At 35.0% G+C, this 25,151-nt stretch overlaps 1 protein-coding gene across 1 annotated transcript in view; it reads left to right on the forward strand.

The window, feature by feature from the left end:
* Positions 1–340: 340 nt before the first annotated feature.
* Positions 341–25,151, forward strand: part of LOC144256981 (uncharacterized) — a 582,621-nt gene continuing 557,810 nt past the window's right edge. Inside the window, exons 1-2 of the mRNA XM_077802917.1 lie at positions 341–363; positions 940–2,005. Of these exons, the coding sequence (XP_077659043.1) occupies positions 341–363; positions 940–2,005 (1,089 nt within the window). The remainder of the gene's footprint in view (positions 364–939; positions 2,006–25,151) is intronic.

The following is a 25,151-nucleotide window of genomic DNA, read 5'->3' on the forward strand; positions in this document are numbered from 1 at the left end:
GTAAACCTAGTATTGTGGCCTTTAGATTATGTTGATGCCCTAGTCCTAATTACCTGGATATTCCAAAAATTTCATTGAAAAAATTAAAAGAGGCATCTGCTCATTTTAGTGAGCTAGTTACCCACAAAGATTTTTTTTTTTTTTTTTTTTTTACCAAGAGTTACTGTGATAGTTAATATAGCTGAAAATTTGTGAAGCCCAGCAGAGATGCAGCTCCCAATGTAGCCTCATGGGGGCTGCTGCAGAATGTTGGTGCTACAACCTTGGTCCCACAACTGCAGAGGACCCTGACAACCAAAAGCAGGTGCTAGTATATAAGGGATGACATGGCACTGCAGGGATGCGGGTGCATCAGTTGAGATGGTAATGGGCAGCTGCACATATGCCAGTCAATTCTGACATCCAGTATGGGCCTTTAAATTGTCTGCAGAGCATTTTTGAAATTATATCCTTTTTCTAAAAAATGAAAAATTTGCTCTGGAGTCTATTTCATTCTTTAGGTAGGAATGAGAATATTTCAAAATGTACCATTGAGTAATATTCACCAATATTTTTTGTTGATTAGAGATTAAAAAGTAAAAAAGAAATCTCTTACTGTGATCAGTCTGATCCTTACTTTACAAAGAAGGATGCAATGAACAGTTTTTCCTTGTGCCAATGCATAGACTTTTAAAGAATATGAGATGATTTGTATTTACCTACTATTTTTAATCTAAATGTGTGTGTGAATGTATATGTATGTGTGTGTGTGTATATACACACACACACACACACACACACACACACACACATACATAGTTGGAGAAACTTCTACCTTATGAAAAGTCTTTTAAACCTTCAGACAGGTCACTACCTAAGTAATATATATATAATTTCTTTTACTGTAAAACTATAAATTCTCTATAACTAGTAAAAATTTAATTCTTTTTTTAATCACAGGAAACATCTTCGTGATTATTTAAAGAAGCTTTATAAAGATAAATGTGAGAATGTTTTTAATTCATGCTCAAAATTTATTAATTCAAGTTCTCATATTCATGAAAATAAATACAAATATGAGGATTATGAAGGAGCTTTTAATAAAACTACAAGTATTACTAAACAACAAAAAACTTTTACTGGAGAGAAACCATACAACTGTAAAGAATGTGGCAAAGCTATTCATGGAAGATCACACTTTACTCAACACCAGAGAATTCATACTGGAGAGAAACCATATAAATGTAAAGAATGTGGCAAAGCTTTTAGTAAAAGTTCATGCCTTATTAATCACCAGAGAATTCATACTGGAGAGAAACCATATAAGTGTAAAGAATGTGGCAAAGCTTTTACTGTTCCATACAGCCTTACTGTTCACAAGAGAACTCACACTGGAGAGAAACCATACATATGTAAAGAATGTGGCAAGGCTTTTACTGTTCCATACATCCTTACTGTTCACAAGAGAACTCACACTGGAGAGAAACCATACATATGTGAAGAATGTGGCAAGGCTTTTACAGTTAGGCCAAAGCTTGTTGTGCACCAGAGATTGCATACTGGAGAGAAACCATACAAATGTAAAGAATGCGGCAAAGGTTTTCTTCGAAGATCACGCTTTACTCAACACCAGAGAAGTCATACTGGAGAGAAACCATATAAATGTGAAGAATGTGGCAAAGCTTTTACTATTCCATCCAGCCTTAATGTTCACAAGAGAACTCACACTGGAGAGAAACCATACAAATGTAAAGAATGTGGCAAAGCATTTACTATTCTGTCTGGCCTTAATGTTCACAAAAGATCTCACACTGGAGAGAAACCATACTTATGTAAAGAATGTGGCAAAGGTTTTACTGTTAGGCAAAACCTTATTGTGCACCAGAGATTGCATACTGCAGAGAAACCATATAAATGTAAAGATTGTGGCAAAGCTTTTAATCAAAGATCACATATTACTCATCACCAGAGAATTCATACTGGAGAGAAACCATACAAATGTAAAGAATGTGGCAAAGCTTTTCATGTAAGATCAATCCTTAGTAGACATCAGAGAATCCATACTGGAAAGAGCCCATAAAAATGTAAAGAACATGGTAAAGCTTTTATTGGAAGAGAAGGCCTTACCCAACACCAGGGAAGTCATACTTATACAGGAAAGTTTATACTAATGTAAGAATAGGCAAAAGTTTTTATTATAATTCAAGTGTTATTATGCATGAGAGGATTCATACTTGAGAGAATCTTTAAAACTCTGAATAATGTAAAAATAACTTATTAGTCACTAGAAAATATATACTGAAAGATGAGTTCAAATTGCAAAAGAAAAAAATGGCAAAGTTTTTAATCAAAGCCCAACATTTTAAAAATTTCAAGGATATTACAGTAGTGCTTAATCCCTACAAATGTAAAGAATGTGATAAAGTTTTTAATGAAAGTTCATACCTTGCAAATCTCCAAAGATTTAGAATTAAAAAGAAGCTCTATACTTGCCAAGACTATATCAGAGCTTTATTCAAATTTAAAAAATCATACTCTATCCAATATTAAATCATATACTATATGTAGAGAATCCTGTAACATGCATAACTTAAATTCCAGCAAAATATATTGTATTGAGAAAAACATTCACATATGAGAACTAGAGTGACAACTTTATGGTGCATATATTTCTTGAATATGAGAATTATCTGAGAAAATTTCTGAAATTATAGGGACTTCTTAATGGTTGCTTAAAATTTAATAAGATTTTTAATTGATTTGAAATAAATAAAGAAATACATATAAGAATAGTGTAGATAGCTCACTCTTGAAAAGATAATTGAGTGTGACAAATATCAAATTAAAAACAAATTAAAAAATACACTCAAGTCTTGAAAAGTAGATAAAAATATAGTTTTTCTCCAGGTAATTTTATCAATAGTATAGGTGTCATTAATGAAAAAAAAAATTAAAGATAGATAATTTTTTAATATATATTTTTAAAGTTTTCGGGGGACATAACATTTTTATTTTATTTTTATGTGGTGCTGAGGATCGAATCCAGCACCCTGCACATGCCTGACATGCATACTACTGCGTGAGCCACATCACCAGCCTCAGAAAATTTTTAATCTGAATTTTGTTGTGGTGATGATGGAGATTGAAACCAGGGCTACTCCATGCTAGGCAAACGCTCTGCCACTGAGTCATACCATCAGCTATTATTTTTTTTCTGTAGTTGATACTATACAACAGTGAATATTTCTCAGTGTTTTTAACATTATCATGTATTGAATTAAGTTTTTCTAAATTTTGTAGATAACAGATAAAAAAGGATACTACTTTGTAAATAGTGGGACATTGCTCTGAATCTTTTCAAGCAGTGTAATTACACTTCCAGTTACATTGTGACCATTAATTTCCTAAATTGTAGTTAAATTATTTCTTTTTTGTACCTACTGGCAAATGAAGATGGGTATAGGGAATATATAGGAAGACAACATTAACGCCAGATTTTTAAATCTTCAATTACTATTACAAATTTTTATTCTGTAATTTTGGCTATTTTGTTGATACTTCTTCATCTGAGAAACTTTGATTTTGATTGAAATTGACTTGAATATGAAAATTTTTAATCAATAGTGTATTTTAGGGCTAAATACCATGTGAGTTTTAATTATTCATGTATATGTGTGTTTGTGTGTGAAAATGGATGTGTTTGCTTGTGCCTCTCTTTAGAAAAAAAGGGGCTCATTTAGCTAAGAGAATTTTGAAATTATTTTTATGAATTACCTGTATACCATAAACCTCAAATATTGTTAGCATAATAGCAGCCATATTTCTTTTCGACAGCCCTACTACATGAATACTGGTTTTATTCCCAAGAAATAGAATGTAGCCCAAGATAAAACCTTTCAGTCTTCAGATGTGCTGGTCTCTCCTTGTTCTCTCATTGATAGATAGGAGAAAATTTACCAGTCCCTGAGATGGGGACATATTGGTTTCCCTGTTCTCTTCTTGAGAAGAGAAAACAGACATGCCACTTTTCCTGTTCTTCCTCTGAGAGAGAGGAAAACTGCCTTTTTTTCCCCAAGTAACAAACTTGCTTACTATATCAGCAAAGATGCTTACTATATCAATAAAGATCAAAGCTACCATTAGTGCATGACCATGATTCTAGCCTATAAAATGTAACACTCAAGGGGGAGTTGAGGTTTCTCTCCCTCCTTGCTGCTGCTATTTCTCTTTTTTTGCAGAGAAGACTACCAGATCTTTACAATAAACCTGCTTCTTATCCCAGGTTTGTGTGTGATTAGTCCTGCACCTCTTTTCTTTCAAATATCTTAAAAAGACTCTTTGAGGTGCACTGAACTAAGTTCATCAAAATACATGGTTTTCTATTTAAAATTGTGTAGTCTCTACTTCCTATTTAATCATGGAACTTATGAATTCCTTATTTGATGTTTATAATACATTGCTTTTATGATCTGTTCAGGGAATATAAGAATGATTTTAATGACAGTAAAAGGTATTCAGTAATTAGTTTGATTTCACAAAAAAATAAATACAATGGAAAGGTTCAACATCTTTAGCAATTAGAGTAATGCAAATGAAAACTACCCTAAAATTTTATCTGGCAATAATGAAGAATACAGGCAACCATAAATATTGACCAGGATGTGGGGGAAAATGTGCATGCATGCATTGGTGGTGGAACTGCAAATTGGCCCAATAACTTTGGATAGAGGTATGTAGATGCTTCAAAATACTCTGAATGAAATCATCATTTCACCCAGCCATTCCACTTTTTTTAAAAAGCAAAAGAATGTAAAATCAGCATGCTATGGTGATGCAGCCATGTCAATATTTATATAACTCAATTTATTGTAGCTAAACTATGGAACCAACCTAGGTGTCCTTAAATAGAAGAATGTATAAAGAAAATATGGAGTATATATTCAATGGAGTATTACTTAGCTTAAAAGAAGAATGAAATGAAGAAATTTGCTGATATACAGGTGGACTTGGAGAATATCATCTTCAGTGAAGCAAGAAAAACCCCCCAAATCAAAGGCCAAAAGTTTTCTCTAATATGTAAATGCTAAATCCTAATAACATGGGGAGGAACTAGAGAAGAATATGATTACTTTAGATGAGGTAGAGGGGAGTGAATGGATGAGAGAGAATATGGAGATAGGAAGAATAAAAAAGTAGTTTGAAAATGGTTTAAAATGAGAATAATATACGTTTTATAAGCACAGTTTCTTATCTATTGGAAATTCTTGTCATTTAAAATGTATTCCTATAATTTATTTAACATCTTATAATTTAGTCAACTTCTTTAGCCAACATGTTTAGACGAAGCCTGCATAGGCTTCATTAGTCAAGAGGACTTGTAATTTTTATGGAATAAAAAATAACACACAAAACAATGCTGGGTATGTAATACATGATTCTTATCTGAGAGAAAATTTATTTTGTAGAATGAGTTAATTGCTCCATGTGGGGAATAAAACACCCAAAAAGAACCTTTAGATTGTGAAACTCTTTTGCAGTTGTGCACAAGTAAGTATGAATTTAAGAGAAAGTTTACTATTTTAACTATCTCCATTTCTTATTAAATCTTCAAATTTCAGCTACAAAAGCAACACAACTCTTCTTTATTGCCGGTGTTATTGTTGTTGTTGTTGATTTATTTTATTGGACTTCAGCATTTTTACTCTGATAAACTCAAATATTCTTACAGGATATTTATTTATTTTTAAAATTTTTCATTAGTGGACTGACATTTTAGTAAAGCATGTAGATAGTGTATTTTGAAAATTTTTGGAGAGTGTTTTAATTTTAAGTATTATTTAAAATTTACCAAAAAATATGATATGTAGGCACAGGATGAAGTGTCAATATATTTATATATTATGTAATCAAATCGGTAATTATCATGTGCTTCAACTTAAATATTCTCATTTGTATGGTAAACAAGTTAAGAATACTTTTCTCTTGTTATCTTGGAATACATAGAACATCATAAATAGCTATAGTCTTTCTCATATGTAACAGATTCATAAAACTTGGTTTTTCTATTTTTATTATTACCTCTGAAAATCTCTTCTCCACTCCCCACACTTAGGTACACTATTTACTTAAATGATCAACATTTTGTTTTATTTACCCATAAGAACCTTCATTGTTACTCCTGGTGTGGCATATTTCTCTTTGTATAATTTTATGTTGGTTAATCTGTTTGTGCAACAACATGATGTTTTATTGTAAAATGTGCATATTTCCATTGGCTTATTTGCTATTTGTTTTCTTTGGAGAAATGTTTCCATCTAAATCTTACTTTATAAAATTGAGCTTTTGTTTTTTATTGTTTTTCTTTTCATTATGGAGATTTAAAAGTTTATTTTTACAAATATATATCTGATACTAGGCTTTTTTAGGTGTACAATCTAAACTCATTTCCTACCTTTCACATGTTAATATTTAATAAAGTTCAACTTCTCTTCCCTTGCATGTGTCAGAAGTGTCATTTCTATTGCTATCCTTTCCAACATCATGAGATTTGCGTCTAGATTTTCTGCAAAATAAATTATAAATTCAGCTTTACATTCGCAAATTTTATCATTTTTAGTTAATGTTAATTTTGTCTATAGTGTGAGGTAGAAGTTCAAATATATATGACTATCTTGGTGTTACAAAACATTAAAAATACATTTATTTTTCCTCTCATGGTCCTTAAATAATTAACATGAATATAAGTCCCCCCCCATTCTAAATTTTAGTCCATTTATTTATTTAGTTAGTTGGCTAGTGAATGTTGGGTATGGTGGTGCTTACTCTACCATTGAGCTATATCTATAATTCACTTTAATAAACTGAGAAAGTCTCATGTTTTCTACATTGATGTATTTTTTTAAATTTTCTAGTCTTAGCCTCTCAGGATACTTTTTACACTCAAGTGTTATCATAACTAGCATCTCACTAGTCTTCTGTTTGTCTTCAAAAAAGATGTGGCTACATTTCCCAGGATGGCCTCATAGCCATATTGGTCATCAAGACTGACCTGATCCATACTGGCTGTTGGCACCACTGGTAGAGAAAATCTAATCAAGCCAAGAGGTTTATCATATGTCCCCAAAAGTGATTTCTGAGAAATCTCAGCTCTCACAATAGAGAAGAAAAGAGCAATTGGTCTTAAACACCTGACAGAAGAATGTAGACAAAGGATTTTTGCATAATAATATTTAAATGGAAAACTTTTTTTTTTTTTACAAAATGTAAATGTAACTTAAGATGTACAGTTGTGAAAGCTTTAACAAAAGTAAATAAAGTTTGAGGCTATAAAGGAAGGGTTCTTGTGTGGCAGAATTATTTTCTTTGTATTTTCTTCTTTTACCAGAGGTGTTCCAGTCTTTATAAACTTCATGATTCTATATCTTGTATTTATTGTGAAATATCACTTTGACAATTGGAGTTGACCACTGAAAATAAAAGTCAAATGGTGATAATTACTGAAAACTTGTGATGAGTTTTATGTAAATCCTCTGTGCCAGGGCTCCTGTGCTGTGGTGTGGGTTTGTATGGTAAGCCCAGAGTGAGTATAATTTTGTATTGCTGCCCGCTAAAATGAAAGCATTGAAGGAGACAGGTTTGCCACCAAACACTGCTTCTTTGTTTAGTCTTTTGCATAAATCCTTTGTACACTAGCACATTTTTGTAAAAATCAAATTCCTGGGACTGATATTCTAGTTGAAGCGTCTACATTTTTGATCCTGAATAACAATGCCAAATGGCATTTCAATGGGAGAGTCCATTTCACTTTGTCTTAACCAATTATAAATATCATTTTTCTCTTTTTGAATTTGGTAGATGAAAATGACATTAACAACTAAATTGTACATATAGGTAGAGGCAAACAGCACTTTTCAGTGGGAGAAAGAATTCTAGTGTGTAGAATGAAAATACTTAGCATAAGTCCCTGAAGACAGCTCTTCTCTGCTGACTCACAGACTGGATTCTTAACCTTGAGCAGATAAATTCCCAACTTTATGCCCATTTTCCCTATGTGGTATCCTCATCTTCCTGTCCTTGGCATGATGGCACATTTGTGTAGACTTGAGCACACTACTGCTGGTCCCCTGAGGAAAAAATTCCTGGTTGCTTATACCACAGTTACTTCTATCCTCTCAGTTAAACTGGTGGCAAGATGCAATTTTATGATCTAGCTGTACAATAGAGTACTTTTTTACCTTAATAGGAATCAAGTTCTGATACACGATAAAACAGGTTTGATTTAAAAAAGATGCTAAGTAAATGATGTCAGTAATGAGAGAGCAAATAGTATCTCTTCCAATTAAATAAAATCCTGGAATAAGCAAATCTACATATTGAGAAAATAGCATGGTTGTTATAAGAAACTAGGTGTAGAGAACATTTAAAGATAGTAGTTATAGGTTACAGTGTTTAGTTTGAGGTGATGAAAATTTTCCAGAAATGGATAACTGTGATGATGGTTCCACAATGATGTGAACATGTGTAGTGTCCTTAATTATACTTAAAAATAGTATAAAGGGAAAAATGATTAATAGGGTAATGCTGGGCATGGAGATATATGCCTGTAGTCTGAGCTGTGTATCTTAAGAAAGGAGAATTTGTGAGAACCTATCTCTAAACAAAAATATTAACTTAAAATGAGTGGGGATGTAACTCAGTCATTCTGACACTGAATTCAATTCCTAGTTATGGCCAAAATATGATTAAATATATATTTAATATTATATATGTTTATTCCAATAAAAATAATAAAATATTGCTAAATTTTCCAATATGAATGAAACTTGAAAACACACTAGGTGAAAAGGTCCATAATAACATATGATCCCAGAAGAGGCCAGACTACAGAAAGAAAGTGTAGATTCATAGTTTTCAAGGATTGGATCATATGAGGAATTGAAAAGTGACCACTAAATCTATGCGTTTTTAAGAAGAGTAATAAAAATATTCTAAAATTTGATAGTAATAATTTTTGTAACATTTTATGATCATGCAAGTATAAAATAAAATGCACTCTTTATTTTTAATTTGATTTAATTTAAAAATACTTTTCTGTTACTGGGAAATGAATCTAGGGTTTTGCTTGTAGTCCTCCTTTCTCAGGAACATTGCAGTTTATTCTGCCATTCTCCAATGAAAGTATATTGTGGCTGGGATTATAGGAATGAAGCTTGTTGCCTGGCTTTGAATTGTACGTTTTAATATGGTGAATATGATGGTTTATAAATTATATGTTAATTTAAAAGAAGAAAGAAATTATTGAAGTGGGTTGGAAGAGGACCATGTAAAATTTCAGACAATTCCCACATTTCAGTTTTTTTCTGCCATTCCACAGTAAAAGAATATTGATTAATGTTACAAAATTGTTTTTAATTTGGAGGAGAAATGTTGGCTGACTCAAGGCAGGACAGGCTTTAGCAGTGTAAGTGACTTCCTGACACCTTGTCTTCCTCAGCCTCTCCCTGGCATCATGTTACAGGTGTCTGCTATTGGAACTTGAGTAGGATAACAACTAGTAGCATGTGAAGGACAGGTATGCCCCACTCTGAGTTACTCTAATATGTACAGCAGTTTTTAGACTACAACTTAACTTGATTTACTGCATTTTATAAAGCAATAATTTTCCACAAGCCACTACATTTTGACTACACGTGGAAAGGTAGAATGACTCTACACTTTCTTTATACAAGTAAACAACCACCACCTTCCTAGTACGACCATAAAGCACAACCTATAACTCACTTACATCTCACCTTATCCAAATAAATCCAGGAGCACATTGGCATGTAAACATTCCAAACCATATCAAAAACTTTAGACATGAGAGCTTATCAGCCTCAATAGATGTCACAGTGCACTTGATATCCATAAAAAAAAAAGGATCCCACTGAGACTAACCACTCATCATCATTCTGACCCTGTCACTTGGTTATTATGAACTTGCCCAGGAAAATCATCACAGTGACAAACCTCTAAATTTCTGTCCTCTTTGGATTGCATGACAGCATGGTTTTTTCTACATGTGGTGAGTGCACATGGCCCACTGCAGGCTGACATTTTAAGCTGATTCTCTGAAACTGAAACTGCTGGACCCTCTATTTTGACTACATTTCACAACTGGTTCTCTAAAATACAATCTGACCATCTACAGTGATTCTCTGCTCTCAGATATTTTTACATATAACTTTGGCTCAGCATCCTGTAGCCCTGCAGCTTTTCTTAACTTACTTACATATCATTGTATAAAATATGATATGTGACATGATTGTTATAGACACTGAAAATTAAAATTGGAATAGAGAACTTGTATTTACCTAGGTTATAACTACCAGGAAACCCATAACCCTCACATATTCAGGGAAATGGCACAAGTGAAAGGGTTGTGGCCTTTTAATGTATTGGTATTCAATAAACCCTAGCAGTGTGGAAAGGCAGTGTTGTATCTATATTAGTGCCAATGTTTGCACAATGCACATAGCATATTGTGCAGAGAAATGGTAGCAAGACAGGAGCTCAACAAGTTATATCCTTCCTAGCTCCATGCGTGAAGCAAAGGAGCCATACTTTTCTTTTGTCCCCAAAGCTCACATTAGAAATAACTGACAGGCCCTGATTTGCATCCACCAGGAATTTTGAAACAAGGTCTTTAGACCTGTGTTGCTCAGCCCCAGATACCTAGCCTAGAACTCTAGAGGCTCTCATCCCTTCATCAAACTGCACTGCCATGCTCAGGCCATGCTGAGGGAGACAGGTGTTGTCCAGGCTGGGTACATTTGCCTACTAAGGGGTGCTAAATGTTGTGTGTTTGGTCACAGGTATTATGGGACTTCCAAACCATCCAGAGGAGTGGCAGTGGTTAAGGCCTTTACATTACTGCTTTCTTCTTTCTTCCAAACTCTGGCACCAAGTAGTTTTAGAGTTGGCTGTTTGAATTTTAGCATTTTACATTCTGGCCTTTTCCTTAGGGGATTAGGGCCCTCATTTTAGAAAAACTGTCATTTGGAATCTGGACACATTAAAAAAGTGAAATTTGTTCTTTTTTTGGTCCTAGATTTCCAACTGCATGAGTAACTGAGAAAAAGTCAACCTGAAAGCTGGGGAATTTTGTTTAGGGTAAATGAGTGCACCTGCAAGGCAGAAGAAAGTCACATACAGGGCTAGGAAATCAAGGACCAGCAATAAATTTTAAAATTTCTCATTGAAGGAGAAATGTGAAAACACATACATCAAACCTTATGTTCATGATGATAAAACATAATGGTAAGTGGTGGAGATGAAAACAGTCCAAAATTCCAGAGCCCACATGTATCCAAAACTTCATTGACTGGTACCATCTGAGGTTTCTCAGAATTGGACATATGAAAATGCTAAAATTATTCATACTCATAAGTATTTCACATTGTTTTATTTTCATTTTTGTGATAGACATGGAGTATATTAAATTTATAGTAGCCATCATACCATAAATTTTTGTGAAAATTAAAATTAGAGGGCCATGTTAGAACAGAAATAATGTTGTATCTATTTTGTTCTTTGATATGATAGAATTTTAATTAATGACCATACTGACATTTTATCTGTTTTGAGTTATCTATAATAAAATATTATTCTAGATATCTGTCAGTTATTCATTTCTCTCTTATACTTATTATTTCAGACAAAAATGTTAATTCATATTCAGAGGGAATTGGGTATATACTTGGATTTTGCATATTATTTGATTTTACCAGTATTTTAACTTGGATCTTCATAAAGAAAATAAGATGACTATTTCAAGATATATAATTATATTTGGGGCATTTCTTATATTAGAATTTAAGAATACATTCTAATTATATGGAAGAAAAACTTCATGCTTAATATATCATACATAACTTATGTTTTCTCCAAAATAATTAAAATGTCTCCATGAAGTTCTTATTTGCTAAATAAATAAAACATGAATTTTCCCTGGATTCTAATAAATTATATAGTACTTTTAATTGTGCAGGCTTGGTACCTCACACTGGTAGTATGTGAAATTATAGAAAAAAAGCAATGTTGGGGAATTAATTGGCATTTTGAAGCCCAGACAGAAAATTAGAAGATGGAAAGGAAGATTTTACTTCCTCACTCCTACAGAGAGTGTAGTTGAACCCAAGATTTCACAAATGCAAACCTATAGTTATTGCATGACTTTTATTTTATTTCTTTTCTTTTTTTTCTATTTTTTCTTTTTTTATTGGTTGTTCACAACATTACAAAGCTCTTGACATATCATATTTCATACATTAGGTTGAAGTGGGTTATCAACTCCCAATTTTACCCCAAATGCAGATTGCAGAATCATGTCGGTTACACATCCACAATTTTACATAATGCCCTATTAGTAATTGTTGTATTCTGCTACCTTTTATTGCATGAATTTTAAACAGATGCAGACCTTTGTTGAATTAGTGCTATTTATTTTTATGTGTAAAAGATCATTAATAGTTTTGAGAAAATGATAGTAACTTTTTAAAATTAGTATCAAAACTTATCTATTTGTGTGACTTTACCTCGATATCTAATAAACAGAAACCTATGTTAGATTATTTTCTTCACTAATTACCTGGGTGGGTTGCTTTGGACTCTCTTTTGCTAAAAAATTCTACTTATTATTGTTACTTTTTTCTATTTTCAGTATTTTCTAAGAGGTACTTCATGGTGCAACATGTTGCCTATTTTCAAAAATGTTCAATATGATGCTCAGAAAAATTGTATGCCGTCATTCGTGGATGAAATATTTTATATGTATTTGTTAAATGTAGACCATTGATTGTATATTTTAATTCTGTTGATTTGTTATTTAGTTTTTGTTTGAAATATTTCTTAGTGATGAGGGTGCCATGTTAAAGTCACCCAGTGTTATTGTGTTGCATAGTTATTCTGTATATTAGGCACTTTTATCATAATTTGTCTTAAAGTGTGCTTGTTGTGATTTTGTATATTTGGACAATTGCATGCCTCCTGAATTTATTTTTTATTTCATTCTTATGTTTTGAAATATTTTCTTCTAATAACTTATCCCCAAAGTTGTACATTCTTTCAGATTTATTTCAAAGCTTTCATTTATCTCAATAAATATTAACTTTTACTTTTTCATATTATTGTTTTTTTTTTCTTTTATTTTTCTTATACTAGGGATTAAATACAGGGATAGTTAGTCACTGTGCCACATCCCCAGCCCTTTTTATGTTTTCCTTTTACAGATGTCGCTGCAAATTCACACGAGTGATCTTAGTTTAGCTGTCCACGCTGGTCAGGGGCAGCAAAGTATCTTAAGTTCAAGAGCTGAAAGACTTCATATTGATAATATTTTTATGTAATCCACACTTCTGTACAGATTAAATGCAGTTCTTATTAAAATATCAATGGTATATTTGTATATATGGGAAAAAAACTTAAAATTCATATGCAATCTCAAAAGATTCTGAATTGCCCAAGCAATCCAAAGATGGAAGAATTAAGAGATCTCACAAATTCTAAATTCAACACTTCACTATTCTACAGTAAAAACTATGGTACTGACATGAAGAGCAACAGACAGACCACTGAAACACAACATTGAACCAGGAAGAAACCCATGTGTATATGGAAAGATGGTCTTCAACAAGGATGTCCAACTCCACAGTGGGGAACGGACATACAGTATAAATAAAATTGATGTTCATATTCAAAGAATGAAGTGAGATTCTTATTTCACACCATTTGTCTAAAACAACATGAAATACAAGATAGACTTAAATGAAGGCCTGAAGCTGTAAAAATCCTAAAAGAAATGATAGCTTAATGAGATGAAATGTGTTTATGGCCTCTTGGATTGACATTAAAAGAACAGGCAACAAAAGCAAAAGAAGACAAATATGACCACATGAAACATGAAAAAGTAGAGCTAAGTATGTAGCCCAGTGGTAAGTATGTGCTTAGCATGTATAAGGCCTGGGTTTAAGCTCCAGTAAATACACACACACAAACACATACATACACACACACACACACACACACACACACACTACTGATTCTGTTTCCCTGGTTGAACAGTCATTTATACATATTTTGTGCCCCCCTTTGAGAAAAAAGTTTTTGGGTTTGACACAGGATAGTTATACAACTTTAGGTGGAAGTATCACTTTGCTAGTGTTCTTATCTGAATAACTTGTGCTCATTTGAAGTATGGCTTCAGAAGATTTGTATGGGTGCCAGGTTGACATGCCTGTCACTCCTTTGGTTTAAAACAATGATTATTCTGAAAATTCTACTGAGAAATAATTTCAATTGCCTATGCTACTACAAGGTAAAAAATGTGCAATTTTTATACAACTGATAAGTTTAAGATATTTCTGATGAAAGAGAATATTAGACAATATATTGGGGGATGACTAATGTAATCTAGGAGCTAAAAACAATTAGCTACATTAGCCCTTATTGAGTGTGTCACACATGTCTGTGTATGGACCATGTGTGTTAGTTCTAGGAGAAAAAAAAATGAACTAAAAGAAACCACATTTTTGAATAAAGAAATGATACTCTCTCTGGACTCATAGAATTTTAACCAGATGACAAAATACCAAGAGAGCCATGACCTATACCATCCCTACAAATGAGACCATAAAAGGTAAGGGGAAAATGAGGACCTAGACTGAGTGCCTCATTCAGGGAGATGAAATTAACCTAATCAGGGGAAAACACATCTGAAGCAAAAGGATGCTCAAAACTTCTGCCCAGGAACATCTTGGTATTACATTTTCTGTATCTTACATTTCCTTTGCTGTTATAAATGATAATTCTTGTTTTAGTGACCTAGATCCTGTTTCTTCTACATAATTCTAGTGTGTTTTACTAATTATTTTTATTTTTCAATATCTAATAGGAAAGTAAATCTATGTGAATCTTCCATAAGCATAAAAGTGTTATAGAAATTTGAGCCCAAACTATTTAAAAATTCTTTTCTACTCTTCCAGACAAAGAAGCAGAGGATTCTTTCTTATACTTAAGAGACTACCATAGTTTGGACTTGAGAGTCCACCAAAGGCTGAGATGTTTAAGGATTTGTCCCCAGCATGGTCCTCTTGGAAAATGATGAATGTTCAGAAGTAGGGCCTAGAGGAAATTTGTTGGGTCATTGGGGGTGTGCTCTCAATGTCAAGTGATTTTTGGATTTATTTTATTCATTTATTTGCAGTACTGAGAATCCAACCAGTGCCTCTTGCACACATGCTAAGCAAGTGCTACCACTGATCCACAACCCAGAACTAAGGTGAGCAGATTTTTTTAAACATATGCTCTCACCATGAAGTACAGCCTTTCTCCAGGCCCAAAAGCAGTGTGTGAAATTGACATTGGAGTGAAATCTCCAAAACTGAGCCAAAAGAGCCCTTCTTCTTTACAATTTGATTATCTCAGTTATTTGCTATACTGAGAGAAGGCTGACAGGCACAAGAATGAAAACTAATAATCCTGACTGAATAGTTGAACCATGATCTCTCTTATGAGAGTAAAATGTTGTTTGCATAGCTTCATTGGACCAGCCTGGCCAGGATATGTCTTTTAAGAATAGTTGAATTTAGGCTGGGGATGTGGCTCTAGCGGTAGCATGCTCACCTGGCATGTGTGCGGCCCGGGTTCGATCCTCAGCACCACATACAAACAAAGATGTTTTGTTCGCCAAAAACCAAAAAATAAATATTAAAAAAATTCTCTCTTTCTCACTCTCGCTCTCTCTTACTCTCTCTTTAAAAAAACATAGTTGACTTTAGAGCTGTGAACTCAATTTAGTCTTGTGACTTTCATCAACCAATAAAATATAAGTAGATTGAAATGTGTGTAATAATGAGAAAGATTTATCACCTATTAGGCATATTTCTTTTCTTTTTTAATTTACAAATGACAATTTTATTTATGAATCTAATGTAATGTTTGGAGTTATTTATTACCATAGAACTATTTAGAGAAAAATGACTGATCTACAAAACTTCTGTTGTATTTTAAAACTGTATAATACAATTGAGTCTTTGAAAATATTTATGGAATTTCCAGAAATACATTTATTATAATTGCATATGAGAACCCTTTTGTGAATCGAAATATACTTTCTGTGAAACATAGAGAAAAACCCATTTCCTTATTGAAATGTCTCAAGAGGCTTGTTCTCTTTTCAAGCTCAAAAATGGAGAGTTAGAACCTAAGGTCCAAACCACTTCCAGGATCATGGAAAGGCATTTGCTCCGGTGCTTACATCATGTGCAGAAACTGATTTAGGGATTGTGAAATAAAACAAATGGGAAGCCATTGGTTTTGCCTAGGCTCCAAAATAGAATAAACAGACCAAATCAACATGGAGTTCCATCCCAGTAGCTGAGTGCTATGCATCTCATATGGTTCTAAAGGCCATGTGCTACAGGTTGGGTAGCCAGGCTGTGGTACCATTGGGAGGTGGTAGAAACTTTAGGAGGCAACTTCAGGTAGAAACACATTGGAAGGCATTAGGTCTTTGGGATCATGTACTTGAAGGGCATGTTGGGATCCTGACCTTTCATCTCTGGTCTCTTTTTACTTCTGGCTTACCATGATGTGAGAAGTTTTGTTCAACCACATGCTTCCCACCATGATGTTAAGCTTTTCCACAGTGCCAAAGGGATGAGACCCAGGGATCATGGACTGAAACCTCTGGAACTCCTTTGAAGTTGCTTAACTCAGGTATTTTGTCATAGCAATGAGAAGCTAACATTGAGTTTTGGTTCATGTGGAAACATTTAAATCTCTTCAGCTGTAACCAACTAAGTTGTCTCTATACATCACTTCTGTTTTCTATCAATGATGCATAATTATGTTATTGCCCACAGTTCTTCAAATCTGTTCTGATTCTGAAGGCTACCTGATTTGCAAGTCATTTTTGTCAGTTTCTTAAATAAACTCATTTTGAATTAATCTCATCAAAGATGTTCTTCCAGCTTATTCAGGCATCCATTTAGGGACAGGGCAATGTCACTTGAAATTTCACTTCATGAAGAAGAGGAGGCCAGGGACTCACAATCCACAAGTCAACAATAATGAACTAGACTGCTCCTCACCAAGTGAGGAGTGGCAACCCCTGCTCATTATGGAGGCTTCACTAAAGCCAATTCAAAGACATTGTGCAGCACCTGTATCTTTTCCGAAAATCAGTCTTTGAGAGCAACCCATCACTTTCAATGAAGCTTTAACAGCAGATTTTACAATCCAGCTCAGGAAGTTAACCACAATTCCATGGTGCTCAGTCACTATCATGGGCATAATGGCACACTGCATAACACCCAGGCCACTTTGCTTTCTCATTCTCAGGTTGCCCTTTGCAATTTGTACAGAAGTCACACATTCTCCAAATCATTTTTCTGTCAAGTACATTTTATTGAGAGCAGATGTGGTGTGAGTCCATTTATTATGAATAAAACAACATTCTAAGAATATCAGGTGTGGTCCTTTTGGGCATGCTATCTACCATGCATGTGGTCTTTGACAGATGAATAGATAAAGAAAATAGATGACAGATAGATTGAACTTGCAGGTGTCTGAAGAAGTGAATCAACTTTTGCTCAAACCACATTTGTTTGTACCCTCTGTTCTCTCATTCCAAGAATATGTCAAGATTTATAAAACCCAGTTTGACTTTTTCACAACTTCATAATGGACCAGTAAATGAACAGACTCTCTCATGAGACACCTTGTTATGATATGCCTTTGAAATGTGGAGCTGGCTTTTCCAATGACTGCATTTCAACCACTGTGTGGTAACCTACCTACCATGAACTGAAGGAAGATTTAAAATTTGTATGAAGCTGGGCACAATGGTGCACGAATGTAATACCAGCAACTCTGGAGAACTGGAAGTTCAAAGTCTGCTTCATCAAATTAACAAGGCTCCCAGAAATATTGCAAGAATATGTCTCAAAAAAAATCAAACAACAACAAATATACTTTTCTGGAAATGTGACTCAGTCATTAGATTTTGGAAAGATCTCTCAGGTTCTAAGACAGGAAAAATTCATATCATCATAATGGCCTTAATATTAAATAGAGGATGCCAAAAGAAGCCTACCAACCAAGAAAAGACCAGGACCTAATTGATACAAAGCTGAGTTCTGTAGAACCTTTACAGAAGGACTAACACTAATAATTCTCAAACTATTTCATGAAATAGAAACAGGGAACACTTCTGAACACATTCTATAAGGTCAATATCACCCTGATTTCAAAACCAGACAAAGACACATCAAAGAAAGAAAACTTCAGATGAATATCTCTAATAAATACAGATGCAAAAATTCTCAATAAAATTCTGGCAAATCAAATACAAAAACATATCCAAAAGATAGTACATGATCAAGTAGGGTTCATCCCAGGGATGCAAGGGTGATTCAACATATGGAAAACAATAAATGTAATTCATCACATCAATAGACTCAGAGAGAAAAATCATATGATCATCTCAATAGATGTAGAGAAGGCATTTGACAAAATACAGCACTCTTTCATGTTCAAAACATTAGAAAAATAGGGATATCAGCAACATACCCGAAACTTGTAAAGGCTGTCTATGCTAAGTCCCAGGCCAACATCATTCTAAATGCTGAAAAATTGCAAGCATTCCCTCTAAAAACTGGAACAAGACAGGGATGCCCTGTTTTGCCACTTCAATTTAACATAGTTTTTGAAACTCTAGCCTCAGCAATCAGACAGACAAAAGAAATTAAAGGGATATGGATAAGAAAAGAAGAATTCAAATTATCACTATTTGCAGAAAATATGACTCTATACCTAAAAGGCCCAAAACGTTCCACCAGAAATCTTCTAGACCTAACAAATGAATTCAGTAAAGTAGCTGGATATAAAATGAACACCTATATCGAAGGCATTTCTCTACATGAGTGACAAATCCTCAGATAGAGAAACTATGAAATCCACCCCATTTACAATAGCCTCCAAAAACAATAAAATACTTTGGAATTATCTTAATGAAAGAAGTGAAAGACCTACAATACAATCTAGAGCACAGTAAAATAAATAAACATATCAAAATTAAAAAATAAAGAAGACCTTAGAAGATGGAAAGATCTACCTTGTTCTTAGATAGGCAGATTTAATATTGTCAAAATGATCATACTACCAAAAGCACTGTGCAGTTTCAATGCAATCCCAATCAAAATCCCAATAATATTTCTCATAGAAATAGAAAAAGGAATTGTGAAATTTATCTGAAAAAAAGAGACCCAGGATGTCAAAACAATTCTTAGCAAGAAGAGTGAAGCAAGTAGCTTTACTATTCAAGATTTTAAACAATACTCCAGAGCAATAGTAGCAAAAGAAGCATGTTATTGGCAGCAAAAGAGACCTGTAGACCTTGGTACAAAATACAGGAAGGAGAGACTAACCCAGGTAACTGCAGTTATCTAGTATTATAATCTCTTTATTATCTCTCACCATGCACAAAAATCAACTCAAAGTGACCTATGAATTAAGCCTGAGACCTTGTACCCAAATCTCCATCATGTCAGATTAGGCCCCTACTTCATTAATAAGACTCCTATAGTGCAAGAATTAAACTGAAGAATCGATAAATGGGATGGATTCAAACTAAAATATTCTCCCTGATAAGTGGAAGCTGATCCATAATGGGGGGGGGTGGCAGATGAGAAGAATGGAAGAATGTTGATTAGGCAAAAGGGAGGGAGGGGAGGGAAAGGAGGTTGGAGGCAGGAAAGATGATGAAATGAAAGCACATCATTACCCTAGGTACACGTATGACTGCACGTATGGTGCAAAGCCACATAGAGTACGACGAGGAAATGAAAAATTGTGTTCCATTTCTGTACAGTAAATTAAAATGCATTCTGCTGGCATATATACCTAATTGTAATAAATAAAAAAATGTATTTTTCTATTATTTATACCTAATTGAGATAAATAAATAAATAATTTTTAAAAAAATTTACAAAAAACCCCATTTACCAAAAATAAATAAATAAAATAAAATAAACCAAAATGTACATGGAGCAACTACAAATTGATGGGAATACCTGTGAAATTTTATAAGGGAATTTGTTTTGAACACACCTTATAGAACGCAAACAATGACAAACTTCTCAGACTGAATCCTTTATTCACCTGAAAATTATACATACATGCACCTGGGTTCCTCTTACACAGGGGAGATCTTAGAATGGTTCCTGTAACCTGGAGAGCACAAAGACCTTTAAGGAGAGGTCTGGGGTGACCAGGAAATAGCAGAGTGCCCTTGTCAGGATATATTGGGTCTGCCTGGTCTTATGGCTCCCTATCCCTGTGAACCTTGGTCTCCTGGTAGACCTGGATGGAGCCCCTCAGAGACACCAGGCAGTGTAAGCATCTTTTGTGTGTGACCAGACACAAACTAGTGACTCCTGTCTTGTGCAGAGTGTCAACTGCCCTGCTACGGATTCAGTCCCCAGCTCCAGCCAGAAACCCTGCTTGGCCTTTGCTTGGCAGTAGGGGAATCCCACCTGAGAGCTGTCAAGAGATGCCTCATGGTGCCTCCCTAGGCTGAAGCCTGATTTCTCCTCCAGAAGCAGAACAGTGCCAGCTTCTTCCAATTAAGGCTTTGTCCCTGCTTTAGAAGAGGTGACCAGACAGTGCATGGCATCCTCCTCCCCCCCCCCAAAAAAAAAAAAAAAAACAGGACTTGGCAGGCAAGAAATACGACCTGGTACTGGGCACTTCAGGATCTCAGTTTTCAGGCTCAAGAGGTGGCAGGGAACCCCTCATGGGGTCACCAAGCTAATCCCCATTGTAGGCTGATGACTTTGCAGAGGCCCTGAAACCCAACTTTCCACCACAGCCTCTCACCCAGCAAACTCTTCCAGCTTGGACACCAAAGGCTGAGTCCAGAGTGGGCCTCCTGTGAGCTTGCAGATGCCTTTTGATGAAACCTCACCTGGACCCACAGAGATCTGCTGATGGAAACCAGGACTTAGCTTACCACTGCCCCAACACATGGACCCCCACCCCAGCAGATCCTAGAGCCTGTCCCAGATGCTGGCCTATGAAAACAACATCTGCAATCGAACATACATGTTACAAACATATAACATGAAAATAACACACCACTACACTTGCTCTAGCCTTGAAAGTTACCAGGCTACTTGGAACAACTCTATAACAGTACATTTGAAAACTTTCATAAATATATTCTTGGAAAAATTCAACTTCCCAAAAATGACTCAAGGAGAACCACTGGGAATAATTGAAAAATACAGAATCAGTCATAAAAAAAATCTTCCTGTAAAGGAAAGGTCAGACTCAATCACTGAAAAATCCAAACATTTCATAAAGTTATACATGTAAATTTGCACAAGATTTTAGAGAAGAGCAAGAGAGAAGACATACCTAATTCATACTAAAGCTATCTTATAACCCAAACCCTTGAAGATAGTGCTGGCAAAAACCTGAGTATCAGGAAATTCCTGAAAATAGGTGAAAAAAATTTAATTGAAGTATTAGGGACTTTAATGTAGAAGCACATAAATAGGATACATGTATGATTATCTACTAGGCTTTCTCAAAGAAAAACATTTTTCTTTAAAAAAAATCTATGCAGATCACTATGACTGTGTTATAATCTTGAAATCAATGAAAACAGCATTTGAAAATTCAAAATCTACAGAAAGGGAAGGTATAAATGAATTCAGTTAATGACTGGGGTTGAGGTTCAGTGGGAGAGTGCTTGCCTAGCATGGAAGAGGCACTGTGTTTGATTCTCAGCACTACATGTAAATCACTAAAATAAAAGTCCATTTACAATAAAAAAACATTTAAAAATAAATAAATTAATTAAATAGCTAGTTAGTTAAAAACAAACTGAGTTGAGTTTTCTCATAATATTGGTGGAAAAAAAATGCTTTTGCCCAAGTCCAAATGCAACTTTTAAAAGTTTAGGGCAGGGGCTGGTGTTGTGGCTCAGAGGTAGAGCACTCATGGGTTCTATCTTCAGCACCACATATAAATAAAAGAAAAATATTGCATCCAAGTATAATGAAAAAAATATATTTTAAAAATTTAAGGCATATAAATCTAGTCTATGTGTTTCTACTGGGTGAATATCTATGTGTAAATTCAAGAATAATCATTACTGTTTCAGCTCTTCTTTCATTTTCAGAATAATCATATTATAAAGCTAATTTTGAAACTTGATATTTCACTGGTCATTATATCCTAGAACATTCTCAAAATAACTGCATTAGACTGTTATTTTTAATTGTGCTGTGCTAACCTTAGATTTTAAACATCCCTTAAAGCTACAAGTGGTAAAGTTTAGTGATGCTACTGGGACATATTGGGACATTTAAGAGGTGGGGCTTATGGGGAGAATTTTAGGTCATTGGAGGCAGATCTTCAAGGGGATTATGGGGCCCTGGCCCCTCCCTCTTTCTCCCTATGTCTTCCTGGTGGTAGACAGTTTTACTCTACCCTGATGCACTATCTCCCTTCAGGCCCAACTTCAGGCCCAACTGACCATGAACTGAAACCTCCAAAACCATGAACCAAGCCTGGCCTGGTCAACCACACCCTTAATCCCAGCAACTCAGGAGGCAGAGGCAGGAATACCACAGGTTCAAGGCCAGCCTGAGCAACTTAATGAGAATAGGTCTCAAAGAATAAAAACACCCAGGAAAGTAACTCAGTGTCAAAAAGCCCTGGATTTAATCCCCAGACATCTTTTTAAAAAAAGTCAAATAATCCTTGTCACAGATATGAATTATAGTGGTGGAGAGCTAACACAGCTAGCTGGATTACTTTATATGAAACTTCTTATCTGGGGGTTCTGTGTTCTCTAAGAAAGGATCATCATTTTCTTATGGAAACACCTAGTAGCAGACTTGATAGACATCTGCAATTTCAATAAATGTTCCAAGAGACTACCTAAAGTGATTGTGTAAATAACAGATTTCCCTGTTGGAGAGTTGCTATTTCCCCATCTGTTTTTGATCTCATTATAGGAAGGAAAATATTTTCAAAATAAAGGTTTTTATATTACACAACGTGGAAATTCATACAAGACATACTTTATTGTGTAATTTAATACTTATAGTATTTTTTTACTTGCACAATCTAATAAATATGAGACATATGACAAACATAGCATATCAGATTATTCACAATGGCTATGAGGAGGTGGGCAAAGTACAATAAACACAAGAGCAAAGTTTCTCTAAAAGTCCTAGTGTTACTAAATGATCATAACCAGTATACACCATTTTGTAATTAAATATTGTTAGAGTAAAATGGGAAGTGCTACCAAAGAGAGCTCAGGCCTTGGTCTACTTCTACACAAAACACCCCAGGAGTCAACTGGAAATTCAAAAGTTGTTCCTCTCTTCCACTGGCATTGTGTGAATGGTGTCCCCTAGTGGTTTGAGGGATGTAACCTGCAGAGCTATTTTTGCAGGAGCTGTGAAACAAACAGGAAACTCTGGAATACTTCAAAGTTTTCTGAGTCCTAAAGACCAAAATTATGAAAATGGTTCCAAGTGGGAGGTTCCCAGGTACCCCTCACTTTGAAGATTGTCTCAAAAACTCATATTGACAATATCTGAATGCTCACCTGGGCACCTCAGACCAACATGCCCAGGTGACTGTCAAAATACAATGGAATCCCATCAGGAAATCTTATCCCAGTGCAAGAGGCTCCAGGGGTTCTTGAGATTTCAGTAGTTGGAGCTGCAGCTTAAATGGAAGCCACGGCTTTGGTGGGGAAAACTCAGGTAGTGCTGTGCCTTTTAGGTGGATGGAGGTGTCTATTTAAATAACAGAGAAAGATGCTTCCAAGAATGTAAATTGGAAATGGTATGACACTGTAATAGGCATATACCTGCCACATATGATTGAGTATATTCACTATCAGCACAGTGGGAGAGCTTAGGGCTGGGGAAGATTTTTAAAGGCAAATTTAAAAAGAAGTACAAAAGAAATTTCAAAAAAACAACAATTCTAGGCAACAATGTTAATCACAAGGATTATGTGAGTTCAAAGATAAATACACAGTTGATGGACAGACCTCCTTGCAGAAGTCTGTTCCTAGAAGGCTGCATTGTGGAAGAATGTTGTGAACTTTTCTTGGGCAATCCTGGGTGAGATGGCTTCCTTCATAATGTCCTATCTTGTCTATTTGTAGGTCTTTGTTGTTGTGTTGTTGTTAGATTTGACACTGAAGGAAATCTATTTTGATATCAATGATGCTGACAGATTTTTGAGAGTCCAGGCTGTCCTAGAAAGCTCTTCTGTGTCCTGAAGATACTGTGTTGGTCCACAGAGGACAGCAGCAGCCTGCAGAACCCTCCATACACTGGCACCTTAGAGGATCTTACCTCCAAGTGGAAGAAAATGTCTGAGGCAGGGCTGTGCAAGAAGTGTCTACCAAAAGCACATGTTTGTTTAAATTTGAGAAGTGCTCTCTTTGTGTCTGTTGCTGTGGAGGGCCTGCATAAGTCCAACCTTCTCCAGGGTACTCCCTAATTCTTGGGAATACCCAGTCACATGAGCTATCCTGTTCACTAGGACCTCCCTGTGTCTTCATAGCAGAGTAGCCAGGTCTTTTCAGTGAAGCCTGCTGGGGGTGAGAGGGCTGTGCAGTGGTTCCCTTGTCAGATTGCCTCTGGGCATCTTGCTGGTGGAAAACCTGATAACCTTGGACAGGGGACTCCTGTTGTTTCCTGGCAGCAAATATCCTCTGTTTCTCTCTAGCTGGTAGTCTGGATCTTTTGTTTTGATACCAATTCTAAAAAGAAAGACAAATTATTTTCAATCAAATATTGTATAGGTAACCTTAGTTTCAGCATTACCACTGACTTGCTTCTTGACCTGGAGTAGACACAAAACAGAAAATCCTTCCTGGGTTCTCCATATAATGGAGGTTGTGAATGGTACCCAATTCCAAATTCCAAACTGTCCCCACAGTCTGTAGCAGCCCTTCTGTCCATGAGAACTCAGGCTTTTCAAAGTCTCCCAGCAACCTCTCTGCAACTTCTGAATTTAGAATGAACAGATCCCGAGCTGCCCTACACACATTCCCACAACTTCTTAATTTTTCTCAAGCTGCCCCATCA

Source organism: Urocitellus parryii, chromosome 9, assembly GCF_045843805.1.
Source record: "Urocitellus parryii isolate mUroPar1 chromosome 9, mUroPar1.hap1, whole genome shotgun sequence".
In the NCBI taxonomy this organism is placed as follows: domain Eukaryota; kingdom Metazoa; phylum Chordata; class Mammalia; order Rodentia; family Sciuridae; genus Urocitellus; species Urocitellus parryii.